General features: G+C 43.7%; 1 protein-coding gene across 1 annotated transcript in view; it reads left to right on the top strand.

Moving 5' to 3' along the window:
• Positions 1-15,527, top strand: part of KIAA1468 (KIAA1468 ortholog) — a 114,225-nt gene that overhangs the window by 13,761 nt on the left and 84,937 nt on the right. The window contains exons 2-3 of the mRNA XM_015406457.1: positions 10,139-10,228; positions 14,701-14,772. Coding sequence (XP_015261943.1) covers positions 10,139-10,228; positions 14,701-14,772 — 162 coding nt within the window. The remainder of the gene's footprint in view (positions 1-10,138; positions 10,229-14,700; positions 14,773-15,527) is intronic.

The following is a 15,527-nucleotide window of genomic DNA, read 5'->3' as shown; positions in this document are numbered from 1 at the left end:
GGAAATGACCCCTGCCTTTAAGACCAACAGAGTTTCATTCTGGGTATAAGCGTTCGTGTGCATGTACACAAAATAGGATTGCCAGGTGCCTCCAGCCACTGGCAGGGGATGGAGGCAGGGTTGCCAGATCCAGGTTGGGAAACTCCTGGAGATTTGGGGAATGGAGCCCGGGGCGGGCAGGGACCTCAGTGGGGTACAATGCCATAGACTTTACCCTCCAAAGCAGCCATTTTCTCCAGGGGGACTAATTTCTGTAGTCTGGAGGTTCACTGTAATCATCCCCAGGTCCCACCTGGAGGCTGGCATCCCTAACACGTAAGCTTATACCCAGAATTAAACTGTGTTGGTCTTAAAGGGGCCACTGGACTCAAAACTTCGTTCTATTGTTTCTGAAAGCGTTTGAGTTCCTATTTGGTGCACTCTTCAGAAATTAAAAAAACAACATTTTCTACGCATCCTGCCTTTTCACCTGATCGGAGTGTCACATTTTGGCAAGCCAGCCCGTGACGGTTTAAAGTGAGAGGCTTTTACCCTCCAAGAGATGGATTTACACAGCTGGGGGGAGAAAACAGAAGAAACGCTTGAGGTAAAGAAGAGGCCTCGCGAAGGAGGGAAGTGGTCAAAAACACCACCGTCGGCAGTGAGTCTGAAAGCCTGTTTGTGAAGGCTGAAGAACTTTTCCATCACCTTCGAGAGGAACGGTTGAGAGAGGTTTGTTCCTTTCTAGGCCTTTCTGGGGCAGATTGCTGTAAGATTGCAACAAAGAGCCACTTTATCTTGGTAAAGCATGGAGTGCAATATCCAGGGCTTTTTTTGTAGAAAAAGCCCAGCAGGAACTCATTAGCATAACAGGCCATACCCAACAGCAGAAACCCATTAGCATATTAGGCCACACCCCTGACAGCACAGCTCATTTGCGTATTAGGCCACACCCCCATGTTACCAGAAATGTGGTCATCCAGCCACTCCCACCTTTTGCTTCTTATTCTCTTTACCTTGTTTGTTGTCAAAACCCAGGGCTTTTTGCATGTTAGGCCACACACCCCTAATTGTAGCCAATCCGAATGAGTTTCTGCTGTTGGGTGTGGCCTGTTATGCTAATGAGTTCCTGCTGGGCGTGGCCAACTTGGGAGCCAGCCGGAACTCCGTTCCTGTGTGTTCCTGCCCAAAAATAGCCCTGGCTATATCTGAATGGAGCCTCTTGGTCAAAGGAGAATGAATCCATTTGTCACCCCGCCATATCTTCTCGGAGTGGAAACAAGCAACCATTTCAGACCCATGGGTGGCTCATGCCACCTATCCTACCACTTCACTCAGGAAAATCTGAAGCCTTTCTCCAGCCAAAGGAAGCTGTTATGTTGCACTGGGGGACTGGAACATCCCAGGACTGTTTCTACCAGAGACTGGCTGAGCTTGAATCTCTAGAACAATAGCCCACCACAACTCTGGAGGTGGGCATTGAGGAATTGATGGTTCTGACAATGGCCTATCGTTAGTAGCTGTTTGGGGAAGTGGGTGGATTTGCATGCTATTTAAACAGGGCAGTTGCCCTGGCTTTTTGCAAGTTTGGTGTAGTGGTTAAGTACGCGGACTCTAATCTGGGAGAAACAGGTTAGATTCCCCACTCCTCCACTTGCAGCTGCTGGATGACCTTGGGCAAGCCATATTTCTGACAAGAGCTGTCCTTGAAAGGGCAGCCCTCGAAAGAGCTCTCTCAGCCCCACCTACCTCACAGGGTGTCTATTGTGGGGAGGGGAAGGGAAAGGAGTTTTTAAGACGCTTTGAGACTCCGAGTGAAGGGCGGGGTATAAATCCAATCTCCTCTTCTTCTTTTTGTTCTCGCTGAATCACTAATAAAGGAGAGCTGATCACTAAGCTTGGGGTCAGACCTTCCATGGAACCCAGTATTTAACAGAAGCTGTCTCTAATCTGTGGCTCTAGATTTCTAGGGTCCTAACCTGGATAACCCAGGCTAGCCCAATCTCGTCAGACCTCAGAAGCTAAGTAGGTCAAAATTGGCTAGTATTTGATTGGGAGGCCCCGAAGGAACACCAGACTTGTGACATGCCTCCAGGTAGGACCTGGAGCACCTCCCCGATATGTTCTGCTGCAGCAGGCTTCGCCCATCTGAAGCAAACTTTTTGAATATGGTATCCTGGGAATGTTTAATCAGGGCTATTTTGGGGCAGGAACGCACAGGAACAGAGTTTCGGCTAGCTTCAGAGTTGGCCACGCCCACTACAGCCAAAACCTCTGTGTGCATGGCTACAGAGGGAAGGCCTGGAGTGCGACACACACACCCCGGTGACTCCGAGGTGTGCAGGCCTGGGGGGGCTGAATCGGGGAGGTGTTTAAATGCCCCCCCGTGCCTTCCCCAGCCTGTCCAAGGGCCAACTTGCCCGGGCAAGCCAAGGGAAGTCGTGCGGTGTGGCCTAATATGCTAATGAGCTGTGCTGTTGGGGTGTGACCTATTATGCTCATGGCTGTTGTGTGTAGCCTATTATGCTAATGAGTTCCCCCAGGGCTTTTTCTACAAAAAAAAAAGTCCTGTTTAAGATCAACATCCGTTTGTACTCACAGGTCCGAAAGGTTAAGGAACACAGAATATACGGGCTCAATAGTTCTGTGGGGCAGTACCTCTACGCTCAGTTAGTGTGAGCCAGCTCACAGTTTTCTTAGCCTCCGGCTCACACATTTTTGCCTTGGCCCAGGAAGGAGGGCTCCGGAACAGTGTTCCCTCTACGCTCAGTTAGTGTGAGCCAGCTCACAGTTTTCTTAGCCTCCGGCTCACACATTTTTGCCTTGGCCCAGGAAGGAGGGCTCCGGAACAGTGTTCCCTCTAAGCTCAGTTAGTGTGAGCCAGCTCACAGTTTTCTTAGCCTCCGGCTCACACATTTTTGCCTTGGCGCAGGAAGGAGGGCTCCAGAGCAGTGGTCCCTCTACGCTCAGTTAGTGTGAGCCAGCTCACAGTTTTCTTAGCCTCCGGCTCACACATTTTTGCCTTGGCCCAGGAAGGAGGGCTCCGGAACAGTGTTCCCTCTACGCTCAGTTAGTGTGAGCCAGCTCACAGTTTTCTTAGCCTCCAGCTCACACATTTTTGCCTTGGCTCAGGAAGAGACGACTCCGGAGCAAACTAAATTTATGCAAGAGCCAGATCGCTCGCTCACAACTTGAATGCCAGGAGGAGCTCACAAAGTAGAATTTTTGCTTGCAAGACCCCACACAGCTTAGAGGGAACACTGCCTGTGGCTGATCTCCCTGTGTGCTTCCTTCCTTCCCCGCTTCCTTCTCCTGGCTCCTTCCTAGGACATACTGATGTCACGTTGGCCCTGATCAGGTGATCTTACTTGTACTCAGAGGACCTAAACTGGAAGGTACATATCGGCACTATTACTACCGCGTCTGACGCAAGGCCAGATACATGGGTGGCCCCACAAACAAACAAAAATGTTTATTTGTTGCTGTAGATTTTTCGGGTTGTGTGGCCGTGGTCTTGGCATTGTAGAACCTGACGTTTCGCCAGTAGCTGTGACCGGCATCCTCAGAGGTATAACACGGAAAGACGGAGGACTCTCTGTGTCAAGGTCTTTTCTTCTCCCCTTGACACAGAGAGTACTCCATCTTTCTGTGTTATACCTCTGAGGATGCCGGTCACAGCTACTGGCGAAACATCAGGTCCTACAATGCCAAGACCCCGGCCACACAACCCGGGAAATCTACAGCAGCTAATGAACTCTGGCCAGGAAAGCCTTCAGCAACATAAAAAAATGTTTTTGTGTGTGTCATTCAGTTCCAGATTGGAACATTCCATTTTTGGTCCTCTTACCAATTTCTTACTGCCTTGCAAAGTGTAACAGGGCCCTGGTTGCATGTTGTATTCTGTACTGTTTGGCCTCTGAGGAAGGCTCTTGTGGGCCGAAACGCGTCAGGTCATATATGGTTCCTTTTGTGGATTTGTCACTTTGATTATTTTATGAGGCTTTATTTGGGCCCCTACAAGGTCTGTGTAAGTTTTTGAAATAAACACGTTTACTTTTGTCCATACGTTTGTAACTTTTGGCCCTTTACTAGTTTTCTAAACTTCCTTTGGAGGTTTTTGCTGGGTTGGTTTAGTTTCTCTTCCCTTTTCTGTAAGGGTCCTTCCTAGAAGCCACAGGGTTCATTTTCAGAGTGGCAACCTCCACATACCCTCTGAGCTTGAGTAATTTTGTTGTTGTTCTATTATGTTTTTTCTCTCTGGCTTTGGTTTCCTTTGCATCATTTTCCTTGCCTACATTTTAACCTTACAGCAACAATCCTGTGAGGCAGGTTATGATGAAATGCTCCTAGGAAAGTGTCCTTAGGATTGCAGCCTGTGTCAATAGCATGCTTTATGTCAGTACTGAACACCTACAATCACCAGTCAAAAAGTATAGCTTCTAAGTAGTGACCATCTTCATTCGTCATACACTTGGCTTACCTTTTGGTGTTACCAGCCCTTTATAGGTCACTGCACATGTTCAGATCATTGAACTTTGCAAGCCCCACACATCTTAGGAACATAGGCTGCTATGCGCCTATGGACAAGAATGCTGCTATGCGCCTTTGGACAAGAATGGTAGTGAAGCTACTCCTTCTGGTCTTGTGGGTCTTGCTTCACAAGGATTAGTGTTGCTGTCAGCTGGAATTTTTCTGAATCATGTTTTACCTTCTGGAGGAGGCAAAAGTTGGCTTCCGTCTTTGATGCTGAGGCATCAAGCCAGGGACACAGGGAACTCTTTTTGATTCATACACTACTTTATTTTAAAAAAAAAAAACCTGCTGTAAAAACCATGTTGAAGTGATGTTTTGATTCATTAATTGGCAACAGTAGCTGTATGGTTTTGTCGTGCTGGAGGTGGCTTTCTAAGTGACCCATTCTGAGCGTAAACAGCATTGAAACATGGACGTGTGGTTGCCACACAGTGATGTTTGGGAAATGAGCAGTCCTGGAAAAGTATGTGTCAGATGACGACTGTGTGGTACATGTGGAAATGGGGAAGAGATCTGAAAATGTTTCAGTAACTTCTGTTTATCAAGTACATAACTGTAGAAATATTTCTGTTAGGACGGTCTATATGTATGTTCTATATGGCATTCAGGCTTATATCTTTGTTGGCAAGAACTTGTGCATTAATGCCATTTTGATAGCGACTCTTCTTGGCTCCAGCAAATTTGCCATTGTATAGTGAAAGTGTTGTAACTTGGTTTTGAGAGAAATAGGCCAATCTCCTAATAAGGATCCATGCTTTGTGGGAAATTTCTGTACACATTCATACGTATGCATTATTGTAAGCAGCCTTGAACCATGAGGAAGGGTGGGACATATTTGCTTTAGTAAATAAATAAAATGTACAAATGTCTACCCCAACCACTATGTCACAAAATTGACCAATTGAGTCACTTTACAAAAAGTAATAATGAAAACTTTCACTGTATGTAGTGTGTTTTAGTAGTTCTCTTACCTTAATAAGGTGTTCTTTAAACCTATCAGAGTTATACAGCTACTAAGATTTTCTCTAAATATAGTCCAATTTAGTATTTCAAAAGGGACTTAGAAGTTGTAGATCCTGAGCAGAAGACAATGGGTTTGGGTTAAAGTTACTGCATAGGAGCTCAGAGGTTAAAGACGCTGAGACCCTAGTGCCGCATGACGGAGTGAGCTCCCGTCTCTGGCCCCCAGCTCCTGCCAACCTAGCAGTTCAAAAACAAAAAATTGCAAATACATAAATAGGTACCACTTTGGTGGAAAGGTAACAGCATTCCATGTAGGAGTGTTTGATTTCTCTTCCAGTTTATTTGTTAAAATAAAGCTGCATTAAAAGCAGCCTAGTTACCTAGGATGAACAGCAGTTGCCCCAGTGGAGAGCTGATTAGCAAATGTTCTTGTACTGGTTCCCCTAACTTGTCACCACTGCTTTACTTATGTCATGGCCGCAAATGGGCAGCTACCACTACTGCACTGTTTCCATCTAAGCAAAATACAAGCACAGTACTATAGTTGCTGTTACCTCCCCCAGTTGGTGTGTAGTGTTGTACACCAAGGCTTTCTGTACATTGTGACAGCAGCATCTGTGCATATGTACTTTGTGCGTGTGTGTGTGAGGAAAGAAGTGCAGACTAGCAGAAGCGATAAAGTCTGTCTAAGCTTTCCCACTATTTCCATATAGCACCTCTGTATGTCCTGTCTTTCTTAAGGGAGTGGGTGAAGAGCACCCTCATCTTGCAGTCGTACTAGAAAGATGGGGTAGACAGATACTGATTTATATCATTTAATTACAGCATCTTTTTTAAAAAATCTGGCTATTGAAAACGGAGCTTTTTTTCTCTTCACAAGAATGGCTGTACTTTGACAAGACCCAAAATAAAATGTATGTTTCTTACTTTTGTACCATCCAAGCATTAGAGTTCTTTTATGAAGATTTATTTTGTCCATTTCTCAGTAGCTTTGCTGTACAATTAATACTTAGCAGTGTAATTCTAAAGCAGAGTATTGTAGGGGCGGTTTTGGGAACTACTGTAAACATTTTTAAACAGCCCTTCCTCTTTCATTAAACAAAATAATTAAAACTCTTTAATGCATTTTGCTTTAAAGTGTTTTATGACTTGGCGTATTACCTCTCAGAAATGAGGCTGTTTCCTCTCTCATGGGTAATAGCATTAAGATGTGGTTGGAGTAAGTGTGTGGAGTATCATAAAATGATTTCAAGCCCTGGCTGACAAAATGACCTGTAGACCAAGAAAATGAGAATTTGGTGTTCTTTTGCAGAAACTGTCCTAAGACTATCGAATGTTGAGCCATGGAAGAATGTAGGCGTTCAGATTAACACCAGAACTGTGGCATATGCCTATTTTATCCGTAGTTTCTCCTTCTTACGTGATAGAGTAAAAAAATGTAGAGTTCACAGGTGGTTTGGAGTGCAATCCCAAGCAGAGTTGTGCCTTTAGGGTGTAACTCTCCTTAGAACTGCATTGTTTGTCTCCCATCCCCGTTCTGATCTGATCCTGAGCTTTCGCCGGACCACACCCTGGCACTGAAGACACATAAATATATTATAGGAGCAGGGTACATGTAACAAAGGAATAAACTCTTCTAGATGAAAGCTGATTATGCTCCGTCTTCATCTTCTAGACCCATCTGAGTTCCTAGAGAAAGTGGAGTCAGGAACTCATTTAAGATCCAGGGGAACAGAGGGGTTGTTAGTTATCATTGCATTTAGAATTTGTATTAATGTTTTAAAAAACCCAATGGACTGTCAGAATATATAGGGGTCATTTCCTGCAGGAGCGCACAGGAGCAGAGCTCCGGCAGTAAAGAGCCCAGGGGGCGGGCACATGCAACAAGGCCCACCCCCTGCTCCCAGCAGCCCTCAGTCAGAGCAAGAAGCAGCCAAGTAAGCTGCAGAGCCCCCCCCCCGCCCCCCCAGTCCAAAACAGTCCAGTGGCACCTTTAAGACCAAGTTTCGTTCAGGTACAAGCTCTCCCTCCTCCGCGAGGACAGATCTGCACGTCCCCCCCCCCAATAGCTAGCAAACCAAAACAGTCCAGTGGAGTCTGAGCAGTGGGTGTTGCCTTCTGACACACTTCCGGTGATGTCAGGGGGTGTGGCATATGCAAATAAGTTATGCTAATGAGTTATGCTAATGAGCAATGTTCCCTCTAAGCTGAGTTAGTGTGAGCTAGCTCACATTTTTTTAACCTCCGGCTCACAGATTTTGGTCTTAGCTCAGGAAGGATGGTTCCAAAGCAAACTGATTTATGCAGCAGACAAATCGTTCGCTCACAACTTTAATGCTGGTAGCTCACAAAGCAGAATTTTTGCTCACAAGACTCCACAGCTTAGAGGGAACATTGCTAATGAGATCCTGCACACAATTATTGTTGGTGTACTGTTTCAGTAGTTTACAGTCCTGATAATGGAGAATAATACCTTTTGTGTATTGCTGTTTACAGAAAATGAAGTTCCTTTGCAGGAACGGAGAAATTACAAATCAAGAAATTATTCTTGGGATGCTTTTGCTCTTAAGCTTTCTCCCCATTAGTAGATACACCATCAAGTCAGATCAGGAGTAGTTACTGTCTTCTGATCATAGCATACATTGTTCTCCGTTTTGCCGTTTTCCTGATATAGCTGCTCCAGTTTTTTTCTTATGCAATGTGTTAACGGCTCTCTTGTAACATCTTGCTAAGGAAAGAGAAAATCACACATCAGCTGTGTGAGAGAAGTGTAAAGTGCCTGAAAGGAGAAAAAAATGCAAAATTCAGCCATTTGTAGTAAAAAAAGAGAAAAGCACTCTCTAGTTCTACAGTCAGTTCAACATAAACTTTTAATCTGGGGTACAGATAGAGGAGCAAATCTCCTCTGTGACGTGTAGTGCTTTTCACTAACTGTGGCCCTGCCTTAAGATGGAGGATTGGAGGACAGTTATCCCTATGCCGTGATTGCATTCAGCTGGGCTACGCATGGAACTATCTTCTAATACAGTACAGAAGTTTCAGCCAGTTCAAAATATGGCAGGTAGGCTGCTACCGTGTTTTCCCGAAAATAAGACGCTATCTTATATTTATTTTTTCTCAAGAAGACACACTAGGGCTTATACCACAAATGCATAGAAATCCTGCTAGGGCTTATTTTTTGGGTAGGTCTTATTTTCGGGGAAACAGGGTACAGATGTAATGCACAGTGAACACATCCCGCTAGTCTTAAAATATTTATACTGGCTGCTGATTTGCTTCCAAGATCAACTCAAACTGCTGGTGACCTGTAAGGCCCTATGTAATCTCTAAAGGATCGCCTTCTCCTATATGGATCTGTCTGCCAATAGAGGTCATCGACAGAGGCCACACCGCACACACCATAGAGATGGGTCTGCCTTGGCTGTGTGCCTGTGCTTTGGAACGCCTTTCTTGCAGTGCGGTGTAGGGTGTAGGATGTTGCTTCAGGACTGAGGAGTCAAGGCTACAGATTACTGCGGGTCGTGATGTTTACTGGGGGGCCTTGGACCGGTTTGTTCTCTGTCAACCTGACCTACCTCCCAAGTTTGTTATGAGGCTAGGATGAAGAAATAGAGGACCGTATGTGCCACCCCGTGTCCCTTGGAGGAAAGATGGGATAAAGGTATACTAAGTAATAAGCTTTTGTATGCAAGCACACTTCCTCAAATGCAGTGGAACAGAACCTCCTCAACCATTAACGTATTGGGGGGGGGGTTTTTGTCAGGAAGGGCCATTTAGAGTCAAGATGCATAAGTACTGGGTGGTTATAGCTGAGACTGGATGTAAGAAAACGTCTGTAAATTAGCATACAAATACAGGAGTTAAAAAAACAGATTTTGGGGTGAGGCTTGAGTCCAGTGGCACCTACAAGACAAATAAAGTTCAATTCTGGGTACTTGTATAAGTTACTTGTATAAGTTACAGATGCTGTTAAATGAGAAGCATTATCCTGCAATGGAGCACGCTGTCATTTGAGGTGGTCCTTTTTGTTCACACCCCCCTGTGACTCCTGTCCAATGTTCCCTCTAAGGTCCTGTAAGCAAAAATTCTACTTGGTGAGCGACTGGCATTAAAGTTGTGAGCAGGCGATTGGGCGACTGCATCAATTAGTTTGCTCGGGAGCCCTCCTTCCTGAGCTAAGACAAAAAAATGTGTGAGCCAAAGGCTAAAAAGCTGTGAGCTGGCTCACACTAGCTCAGCTTAGAGGGAACCCTGCTCCTGTTTCCTTGTTACTCTGCTTTCCCTTGACTTCCTTCTGGCCTGTTGGGAAACTCCCCTTACAGCTGTCCTCAGAACAGTTCTTGCAACTGTAGTCCTTTATAGCCCCTGCCTTATCTAATGTGGATCACTTTCGTTGCACTGTTCCCCATCAGAGTAGAATCCTTTCTGTGGGAAAAGGTGAGCAGGCATATAACAGAGAAGTAACGTGTGCTTTAAGGAAATTTAGGCTAGCTGGCTGTCAGGTTTTCAGTTCTTTACTTTTTGTAGCTAGTTTCCTCAGTGTGGGAACTGCTATAGCAGAAGTACCAAAGCTCAAGCTGCACAATGTGGCTCTCCACTCAAGGTGGGGGACCTTCTTTGGGTGATGACCTTACCTATTTAAAAAAAAACTTTCTTTTTGTAGATCGTGCCGGAAGCATTAGCACCCTTGACTCTTTAGACTTCGCAAGGTACTCAGATGATGGAAACAGGGAGACAGATGAACGGGTGGCTGGTAAGTAACGTTTCAGATAAGAGGAAAAACTGTCTCAGTTGAATATCATTATTTATTCCTCCACAATGCATCTTAGTCTTAATGCTTTAAAAACGTTTTGAGTGGCTATTCAAATCGGTGCTATTTCGTGATATCCTTCTGTAATGGAAAGCAACAAGTAAGGTTTTTAAAATCTCCCACTGAGACAATGAATCCATCATGGCTCTTCTTTCAGTGACAATTCTCAAAAGGAGAAACAGAAGATGTCCAACAGTTGGGTAGTACCACGCCTAGTTCTTGAAGGGGCCGAAGCGCATGTATTGCATCCCGACAGAATACACTTCCCCCCCTCTCACTTTTCGCTGCAGCCCGCTGCACTCCCTGAATTACAGCTACACTGGGAGTCAGTGGACCCCCAAGTACAGCATGGGATACAAGTGTGTGTGGGGGGGTGTTGGTGTAAATCTCATGTGAGTGGATGAAGGTTTAGGACCAATGCTCCCTCCAAGCTGTGGAGTCTTGTGAGCAAAAATTCTACTTTGTGAGCTACTGGCATTAAAGTTGTGAGCGAGCGATTTGGCTACTGCATCAATTAGTTTGCTCTGAAGCCCTCCTTCCTGAGCTAGGACAAAAATGTGTGAGCTTGGAGGCTAAAAAACTGTGAACTAGCTCACACTAACTCAACTTAGAGGGAACACTGCTTAGGATCCAGCCCTTTATAAACAAGAAAAATTAGAATGATATTACAGCGTGTTCTATGTTAAATAAATGGTTTCTTGGTTGATCCCGAAAAGCTTTTGAGCGATTAGGATAAATTCCACCCCTGGCATGAGGTATAACTTAATAGAATTTTGAATTAATCTTCTTGCAAGTCCAGAATTCAGTTTTGTGAAACTCTGAATTAGACATTCTTTTCAAGTGTGTTCGTGTCAAACCAATAATTGGTTCAGAAATCTGTAGACTGCCTAATGGGGTCGGCTCAGCAGTCCAGAGCGGAGCAGTGCCTCTGAAACAGCTGTTATCTGCTTTACCGTCAAGCTTTATGGCCTCCTGAGCTACACATTCAGGAAGGGTCATAAAGATGGATTAGATCTTATAAAAGGGTTTTGTTGCTCTAACAACTTCGATAAACACATTTTGTGCACGATTGTGGTCACGTTTTAGACTAATCTGGCCACTGATCAGTAGGAAAAAACCCTGTGTGTTGAGGCAGTCTGCACATGATAAGACGCCTGGGGATATTCATCCCAAACTTTTCCTGAGTATTTTGTTCTGGTTTTCAACCTGCTATTGCAAGCCTGAAACACTGATTTTTTCCCCCTTTTGCTAACATATGAGCAAAGTATTAGAAAAGTTCTGTGAGCTACAGTAACTTTGCATTTTGCATTATGGTTTTGGTCTGGAGTATAGTAGGACATCTTCTCTGATCATGTAATAGTCTGGAGGAGGAGGAGGAGGAGGAGGAGATTGGATTTATACCCCGCCCTTCACTCAGAGTCTCAGAGCAGCTTCCCCTCCCCACAGCAAACACCCTGTGAGGTAGGTGGGGCTGAGAGAGCTCTTTCCAGAACTGCCCTTTCAAGAACAGCTCTTGTCAGAACTATGACTTGCCCAAGGTCATCCAGCAGCTGCAGGTGGAGGAGTGGGGAATCAAACCCTGTTCTCCCAGATTAGAGTCCGCTCACTTAACCACTACACCAAACTGGTCATTCAGGTAAATGTCTCCTTTGGCTTTAAAACTTCAAAAATATTCTTAAAACCATGTATTTGATATCTCCTCCCCTCCATGACCAAATTCTGTGGTATTTAAAGTTTCACTGCCTTCATTCATAAATGTGAGATAGTTGAAGCGCTAAAATTTCTGGCAAGCTCCTTGACATTAGATTGTGAATGCTGGGAACTCAGACACAATCTATTTGACAACCTGAATTCCATAAAACAAATTATATGCATACTGCTTATTTGATTTCCGGAAGAAAATTGAAGAAGCATTTGAATAAATTTTAATTGGAAAAGAGCCAGAGGGTTTTAATATAAAACTGGCTTTCAAAAAGCCATTTAGCACACAGATTAAGATCTTCAGCAAAGGTTTTTTGTTGTTATTTATTCATATTTCTATGTTGAATTCAGTACCCTCTTGCCGCTTCTGTAACCAACACACTTCTGACCCGGCATTTCAAATGAAAATAGAAATCCCGTTCTTAAGCTGTATTCAGATGTCTCTAATGAGCTGCAGTTTGTTCATACCAGTCTTGAGCCACGTTTAGTCTCTGGCTCGTGTGCTTCCCCATAACATGTGCAGGACTGAGATGGAAGACTTTCCAGGCTTAGTGAATCTTTGACCTGACCAGTTTGGTAGGACATTCAGGTGTTTTAGCCCACCTGGCATTTGTTTCTGACCCATAAAATGCAGTTTTAAACTGAGACACGGATTTGTATTTGTTGGAGTACTGACTTTAGATGTTCCAACCAATACGTTTTCAGAGATTACCACAAAAGGACACCTGCTGCCAAGAAATTTAAGTGCTTCAAGTATGCCTTGCAATGGGAGTGTACCTTGTGCTGTAAATTTCAGAGGTGGTTGCTGTGTTAATGTCACACCTTGAACACTAACAAATATGTTGTTGTGAAAGCTTTTGTGAACTACACCCTACTTCAGATGCACGATGTGTTTTTGAGGCGTGACAAAACTTTGTGTTTTTTTTTACTTCTGAAGTCAGGCTGCTGGCCAAACCCATAAGACCAGTTATAGAGCCTCAGTCTTCATTCAAAGCGCCGTTTACTTTCGCTGCAGCTTGTTTTTTTACCTGAAAGAAATTAAAACGGCTCCTACTTTGTAAATAAAAACATTCACTCTGTTTTTCTTCAGAGCTTATGTTTTTACTACAACCATGGGTCAACTGTGATAATTTTGAGCCCACTAGATGCTTGGGAGATGCTAGAATGTCAAAAGAGAAACCATGCAGCAGAGTAAACTGTTTTAACAGGAAAACCAAGTTACAGTCACAAATGGCTGTTCGCTGTGTTTGAGTCTTAACAGGGCCCTAAAAATAGTTTGCTGTCTGACATGGGTTGGTGTAATATGGCTTTTCTGACTCTCTGTGCCCTCAGTGATATGTCTTGCTTCAGTTTCCTTAGTGGAGTTTCTGACCTTCTCTACGGCTTGTGTTCTTGCTGATTTTTTTAAAAACATTTTTATCATCCTGTTGCAGGGCATTTCTGATCTGCAATTGTTCTGTGGCCCAACACTTTTATAGCTTTTAAACCAAGAACTGCCTGTTATTCTTAAATTAACATACTCTAAATTGAATGATTGAATTGGGTATTTTTAAGCCAAAAGGTTCTCACCAAATTATCCTCGAGCTGGCTCCTTTCATAGAGTATATGTTAATAGAGAAAGTATCTTACTACTATTGTTATCAGACTTTGTTGCACAGAAATATTTGCAGATCAGCATTGCTGACTACTACAGAATTTTTCCACACTTTTTCATCAGATCCTCAGTTTGTGCTTTTGTATTTCTGCAGTAAAATTCTGTGCATCAAACAATTTACTTCCATTTGGTAGATGTGATGTACTCTAGCTACCCCGTTCTGTTTTTGAACAAGGAAAAAAACCCCGCAAACTGAGTGAATCTTTTTTCCATACACTCTCGTGTCCAAAAGATTGTCCTCAGGAAAAGGGAGTTTTCTGTACATGTTTTCCAAAGATACACAGTCCTTATAATTTAGCCGATCTCTTCAAACACACCTTTTGCATAATGATCTGAAGCTGAGTCTCTTGGGATATTCTAACATAATGATTTTCAGTAATTCCCTGAAAAATAAGTATATTTTCATTTGTGGCTTCATGGTCGCACTGTTTAAGGTCTGTAATCTGGTTGCCTGTGTTACCTCAACCAGTGAATTAACCCTTTCACTATGTTCCCGTGGAGCCGTTTGAAGGTTAGGTACGCCGCTCCACACAAATCGCATTCCACAGAATAGTCACCACCCCATCAGATGATTTCAAAATGGCCTCCAATATAGTAGCAGCCACATGCACACTTCCTCTTTAGACCCTGTAACTGCTGGTGATTACGTTCTGTTTACATGATTTGCATCTTCGTCAGGGTGTGCCCTCAGAGCAAGACACTCTCATAGAGCTTCACCCTCTCTTATTTTTAACTTTTCGACATTAGTGCGCGTTCATACTCCGTGGGGAACTTTCCAAACAAAGTAGAGACGGCAGCAATGCCTTGCTAAAACCGATAGCATTCCTTGTCAGACCGCTTAAGTTATGAAGATCAGATCCTAATGATGGAAAACCTTCACCAGTTTGCTTCAGTCTAACTCTGCTGCATGCGTTCATGAGTCCCATAAAGATTGCATGCTTTGTCTTTAATACAAATTGTATTTTATTTTCATACCCATCCTTGCTTTTTTATATTTCATTTTTTTGTTTCCCTGTTCTTGGTTGGATGCCTGTATATGTTTAATCCAATCCTTGTCCAGTCCTGGAGTTTGAACTACGGAAAGCAAGGGAGACCATTCAGGCCCTCCGAGCCAACCTGACTCAGGCTGCAGGTGGTGTACATAAACCTTTTCCTTAGTATTTGTATTTTGACAAAATAGCAGAGGCTGGAGCCTTACGAAATGGAGAATAATACCTTTTGTGTATTGCTGTTTACAGAAAATGAAGTTCCTTTGCAGGAACGGAGAAATTACAAATCAAGAAATTATTCTTGGGATGCTTTTGCTCTTAAGCTTTCTCCCCATTAGTAGATACACCATTGAGTCAGATCAGGAGTAGTTACTGTCTTCTGATCATAGCATACATTGTTCTCCGTTTTGCCGTGTTCCTGATATAGCTGCTCCAGTTTTTTTCTTATGCAATGTGTTAACGGCTCTCTTGTAACATCTTGCTAAGGAAAGAGAAAATCACACATCAGCTGTGTGAGAGAAGTGTAAAGTGCCTGAAAGGAGAAAAAAATGCAAAATTCAGCCATTTGTAGTAAAAAAAGAGAAAAGCACTCTCTAGTTCTACAGTCAGTTCAACATAAACTTTTAATCTGGGGTACAGATAGAGGAGCAAATCTCCTCTGTGACGTGTAGTGCTTTTCACTAACTGTGGCCCTGCCTTAAGATGGAGGATAAGATAGGAGGACAGTGATCCCTTTGCCGTGATTGCATTCAGCTGGGCTACGCAGGGAACTATCTTCTAATACAGTACAGAAGTTTCAGCCAGTTCAAAATATGGCAGGTAGGCTGCTACCGTGTTTTCCCGAAAATAAGACGCTATCTTATATTTATTTTTTCTCAAGAAGACACACTAGGGCTTA

The sequence above is a fragment of the Gekko japonicus genome, unplaced genomic scaffold, assembly GCF_001447785.1.
Source record: "Gekko japonicus isolate JY-2015 unplaced genomic scaffold, Gekko_japonicus_V1.1 scaffold3585, whole genome shotgun sequence".
NCBI classification, from domain to species: domain Eukaryota; kingdom Metazoa; phylum Chordata; class Lepidosauria; order Squamata; family Gekkonidae; genus Gekko; species Gekko japonicus.
The sequence above is the reverse complement of the archived record's forward strand: the minus strand, read 5'-3'. Positions and strand labels throughout refer to the sequence as shown.